Raw genomic sequence first — 5,573 nt, forward strand, 5'->3', positions numbered from 1 at the left:
TGCGTCTTCTGCCAAGGTCTCATTGTCTCTAATGCTCCTTATCCTTTCTAGTCTCTCGAGTGTTCCATACCACCCTTTATCGTACTCCATCGTATTTTGAGTCATCAAGTTCTTGTGTGTTTTTCCAAGTCCCTATATATTTAAATACACACAATAAATATAACAAAACTTAACTTTTGTTGATAATGCATCAAAACTGTGGCTTAGCCACTTGGGATACTTTCACTTAAGAGAGTGAAAGAAACTTATTGAATAAAATTTAGATTGAAACTAACTATTTAGTTTTATCAATGAGTTTTGCTTATAGCTTAGATGCTTCTAAAATTATGAAATTTTAGCATAGATAAACTTCAAAGAGTGCAAAAAATAATTTGGTATTATTTAGAATAAATTAGAGATGTCTAGCTTTAAATATGAAACTATGCCAAAAGTAAAGAAGACTAAATTTTTAGATAATTTCTCCAAATTAATAAGAAGAGTTTTTAAGCACGGTAAAACTAAGGACAGTAAAAGAAATCTATTGATAAAATCTCCTGATATTTCATCTTTAAATGATAATATTTTAACAAAAATAACATCAGGTTTGACTAAAATAGTATAAGATGGTGCTGCTTTGACTAAAGTAGCATTGAAGTAATTTTTTATTTTTTATTTCCATTTTTTCACTTATAATTAACCATTAAATAATAATAATACTAACAATACTTTTTTTATTTACATCTATTAATGTTCTTTTGTAATTTATAATTTAATATTTTTTATATTAAGGTTTCAAAATAAAAAATAAAAAATAAAAAATAAAAATATGGATAAATTTAAAGGGCTACCATGATATAACAATAAAAATTTAGAATAAAATTAAGTTTTTGGTCCAAACTCATTAATCAGCTTATTTTAAATACCGAAACAAATGTGATGCGCTCATTGGAAATTTTTATTATAAAAAATACCGAAAAATACGAGATTTGTAAGTAGATTCCAAACCGAGAGAATTGAGCGGGAGTCATTTTCCCACCGGCCCTATTTCTATATCCCTCTCGATTCCCCTTTCTCCCAACCCTAATCCTTCGCTCCGCCACCATCGACGAGCCCTCAAGCAGTCCGTCCAGCAATCCGGCGCTGCGCATTAGCCGTCTCCTTCCACTTCCGCACGCAAGGTTAGCCTCTTTCTCCACCGTTCTTCCACGGTGACACTCCGTCGGTCAAGATCGCCAGTTCTCTCCCTCCGCCACTATGCCCTCCGACCCACACGCCGGCGTAGCCTCAGTAGTCTTGCCTCCCTTGCCTCATCCCTCGTACAACTCCTTTCCGCTGCCTCAGCCGCCCCATCTCCCTCCTCATCAGCTTCGCTTCTTCCTGGACTGATAAAAATTATGTTCTCTACTTTGTTATTGCGGTTGAAAGATATGAACTTCTCCTGCAATTTATGCAATGCGTTAAAAAGATATAATTTTTCTTTGTTTTTTCTTCACTTCACAGTTGCAATGCCTTTCACCGCTTTCTCAGCTCCTGCCATGGACACGTATGTTTTGAATCTTTGTACAAAAAATCCAAGCAATCACCAAATGAAGCATTATCAGTCTCCTATCTGCTGTCAGGCAATTAGCAACGCTAGAGAAGCAATCTTTGTCAGAGCACCCCCACCCGCACTTTCTAGTAATCCACTGTATTCTTTGAGGATAGGATTGCCCATGAGGAGCAGTCGATGTTATTCTCTTGATATTAAAGACTATTCAGCTTCGTGCAGTAACAAGTTTCAACTTGATGATGTTGTTGAATCTCAACAGTTTGATACAGACATTTTGAATGGAATATTTGAAGTAGCTTATGAGATGGAGAAAATTGAGAAGAATTCACAAGGGAGCAATATGCTGAAAGGGTATCTGATGGCCACTTTGTTTTATGAACCTTCTACTCGAACTAGACTTTCATTTGAATCAGCTATGAAAAGGTTAGGTGGTGAGGTTTTGACTACTGAAAACGCTCGTGAATTTTCTTCTGCTGCAAAAGGAGAAACTCTTGAAGGTACTATTCTATCTTGATTTTTGTTTTATCACGGGTCATGCGAGAGAGGCTTGTGAACACTAAATTATCTTGCAGACACCATAAGGACAGTTGAAGGTTACTCAGATATAATTGTTTTGAGGCACTTTGAAAGTGGAGCTGCTAGACGAGCTGCTTCTACAGCCAGTATTCCTGTAATAAATGCTGGGGATGGTCCAGGGCAACATCCAACACAGGTATTGAACTGTGTTTACTTTTTTTACTTGTTATCTACTATGAAAAGTTGATAATGAAGTTAACAGCAGTATGATGAATGTATTTCTATATGATTCTTACCTACATATGGTCCACTGCAAACTAGGTTTCATGTTCAGGAGGTTGTTGCACGATACAGCACAAGGGCAAACCAATAAAGGCCAATGGTAATGTGAAAGTTGTGTTCTACTCAGGCAATCTACGTTTCTTGTAGAAAAAGTAACCAGGGATGAGTAATCTGATCTTCTGATGGCATAAGTGGTCCACTGTACTTATTCTCTTGTATAGGATGTAAATCTGTTAATTGTTCTTAATGAGAAAGACACAGTTTTGATCTGTATAGTACTGCAGTAGAACACAGTCACACACTGGAATTTATTTATGAGCAACAATTATGGTCACAGAACTGGATGCATGCTATATGGTTGCTATTAAGCACTCTGTATCAACATCCTTAGTGTTTGTAGCTGTATAGCTTGTCTCATGATGTAGTGGATGGAAAATAGTCACCTCAGTATTATGAGGCACTTCATTGGCTCTGTATATAGCTTATTTATCAGCCATTTAGAAATGCTTTATTGGTTATTATGGTGGCAATATAATAACCAATAAATTATGGATATACCAGAAATTGCTTGCACCAAAAAGTAAACTTGGATAGTTGCAATTTCAGTTTGAAGAACTTCTGGAAATGGTCATATTTGTACAGTTATAAGATTTTTTGTAAAAGTGGAACTTTTTGTTTTTGTTTTTCAGGCTCTATTGGATGTGTACACCATCAAAAGAGAAATAGGTAGATTGGATGGAATATCACTTGGTTTGGTTGGTGACCTTGCAAATGGAAGGACTGTTAGATCACTGGCATACTTAATAGCTAAGTATCAGAAAGTAAAGATTTACTTTGTTGCACCAGATGTTGTGAAGATGAAGGTATTTGTCTTCCGATCCTAAACGTGGAGGTCGAACCTTCATGCTTATTATTTGCTTGCTTGATCTATTCATTCTGTTATGCTGACACATACAGGATGACATCAAAGACTATTTGACATCTATGGGTATTGAATGGGAAGAGACCTCTGATCTATTGGAAGTGGCTTCGAGATGTGATGTTATTTATCAAACTCGCATTCAGAAAGAAAGATTTGGTGAAAGGATAGATCTTTATGAAGCAGCTCGTGGTAAATACATAATTGATAAAAAGGTGTTGGAGGTGCTTCCTAAGCATGCTGTTATCATGCACCCTCTTCCACGGCTTGATGAAGTACGTTGCCTGCCTTCAACATTTTCTTTTCTTCTTTGAGAATGAAAGTTCAAGTCAACAAGTCTTTTATAGATGAAGAAATCCAGATTTACTCAAATTCATTTCTTTATAAAAACCTATCATTCATTAGAGTTTAGCCTTACAAATTATTTCCTTAGGTTCTATAAGTAGTTCTTTTGAATTGTTACCTAGCCTCGTGATCAAGTCCAACAACTATGAAACCACCAATGTCAACTCTTGTGCTTAAAATAACACTCCTCGATTTGAGGCAAATTTTATTTTGTATGCCTGTGCAGATAACTGTCGATGTAGATGATGACCCTAGAGCTGCATATTTCCGGCAAGCCAAGAATGGCCTATATATCCGAATGGCACTACTTAAGCTGCTTCTTCTCGGCTGGTGAAATTCCAATGCCTACTACTAAATTTTGACATAAAAATCTATTGCAATAAGCAATTTTCCCCCTTTGCTCTTGTGTTTGGCTCTCTTGCTGCCTAAGAATTCTTCTTCTGGCAGCTCAACTATTTATTTTTTGGAAACCTTTCGTGTCACTTATCAATGGTCGAATGATAATTCCTAATATTATGATGGAGAGATGAATTAGTAATGCAATTTGCACTATAAGTTACTGATTTTATGTTTCTTAATGATTTGTTATGGTCATAATGCTTTAGTAGATGGATTTAATCTGCTTCAAATATAATGCAATTCACAAGTTACAGGCTAGGAAAGTTGCTGTTACAAAAATTGTTGGTGGATTTTCCCTCAGAAACAAAATATAAATAAATATTCAAGAATGATAGTAATATTTGTTAGGAATATGGATTGTTGAAAAGGTCATACATATTCTCTCTCTATATACACGTGTGTGAATATATATATATATATGAAAAAATCTTTCCAAACTCATATATCTATCAAAATACTTGACTTTATCAAGATAAGTTGAAAGATATAAAAACTTTTAGATATTTTCTCATACTTTTGAATTATGCAAGATCAGACCTTAAGGGCATTAAAAAAAAATAGTGGTCTTTTATATAGTAAAATTTATATTACTGAACGTAATAGGACAGTGATTTGGTGATGCAGATAAAAAGTATGGTCAAATGATTCACAGTAGTCACTTTTCCTGTTGATTTAGATTTTTTAGTCATAAAATTTGATAGTTGTGCATTCGGATGGGAGGAACATTATTTAAAAAATCCATCTCTATGTCGATATACTTTAGGAAAATTTAAAGGAAAATGAATTTTAACTTCATTAGACTATAAACTATTAGTTGAACTTGATTGACCAACCCAACTTGAAAAATATCAGGTTGGGGGGTTTTCGAGTTCGGGTTCGGGTTGGAGGATTTTCGTATTGGAGATTTTCGTATTGGAGATTTTCGGGTTAGGTTCGGGTTGACCTAAATTTAGAGTTTGGTGAGTTTTTTTGAAGTTAAATTAAATTTGATTTAAAAAATTAAGATGTTTTTATGCATATTCGTTTGGTTCTTTCTTAGGAATAGGAATATGAATCGGAATGAAAATCATTGTATTGTGGAATGAGAATGAGTATGAGCATAGATATCACTTTTAAAAACAATGTTTGGTTAGTTGCATATTTTCTATCGGAATAAATCAAAATTTTTTTTTTTTACCCTTAAAGGAAAATAAGAGAAAAAATTAAATGTGAGAGAAAGATGAATGTGAGATAAAATATGATGAAAGAGAATGATGAGAGAGAAAGTGTGATAAGAAAGAATGAAGAGAGAGAAAGTGTGAAAAGAGAAAATGAGAAAAAAGAATGTGATAGGAGAGAGCATGATGAGAGAAGATGAGAGAGGAAATATGATGTGAGAGAAAGTATGATGGGAGAGAATAAAGAGAGAGAAAATGTAATGAGAAAAAATGAGGAGAGTGTGATGAGAGCGATTGTGGAGAGAAAAAGTATGGTGAGAGAGAAAGTATGATGAGAGAGAAAGTGTGATGAGAAAAAAGGAGAACAATGAGTATGATGGGAGAAATTGAGGAGAGAGAAAATATGACTAGGGAGAAAGTATGATGA

General features: G+C 34.5%; 1 protein-coding gene across 1 annotated transcript; it reads left to right on the forward strand.

The window, feature by feature from the left end:
* The first annotated feature begins 986 nt into the window (after positions 1-986).
* On the forward strand, positions 987-4,145 carry LOC121974967 (aspartate carbamoyltransferase, chloroplastic-like). Its single transcript, XM_042526273.1, has 6 exons — positions 987-1,157; positions 1,480-2,025; positions 2,101-2,240; positions 3,016-3,189; positions 3,284-3,520; positions 3,817-4,145. Exons 2-6 carry the CDS (start codon positions 1,485-1,487, stop codon positions 3,922-3,924), a joined length of 1,200 nt encoding a protein of 399 aa, XP_042382207.1. The 5' UTR covers positions 987-1,157; positions 1,480-1,484; the 3' UTR covers positions 3,925-4,145.
* The last annotated feature ends 1,428 nt before the right edge of the window (positions 4,146-5,573 follow it).

The sequence above is a fragment of the Zingiber officinale genome, chromosome 4B (genome assembly GCF_018446385.1).
Source record: "Zingiber officinale cultivar Zhangliang chromosome 4B, Zo_v1.1, whole genome shotgun sequence".
Classification (NCBI taxonomy): Eukaryota; Viridiplantae; Streptophyta; class Magnoliopsida; order Zingiberales; family Zingiberaceae; genus Zingiber; species Zingiber officinale.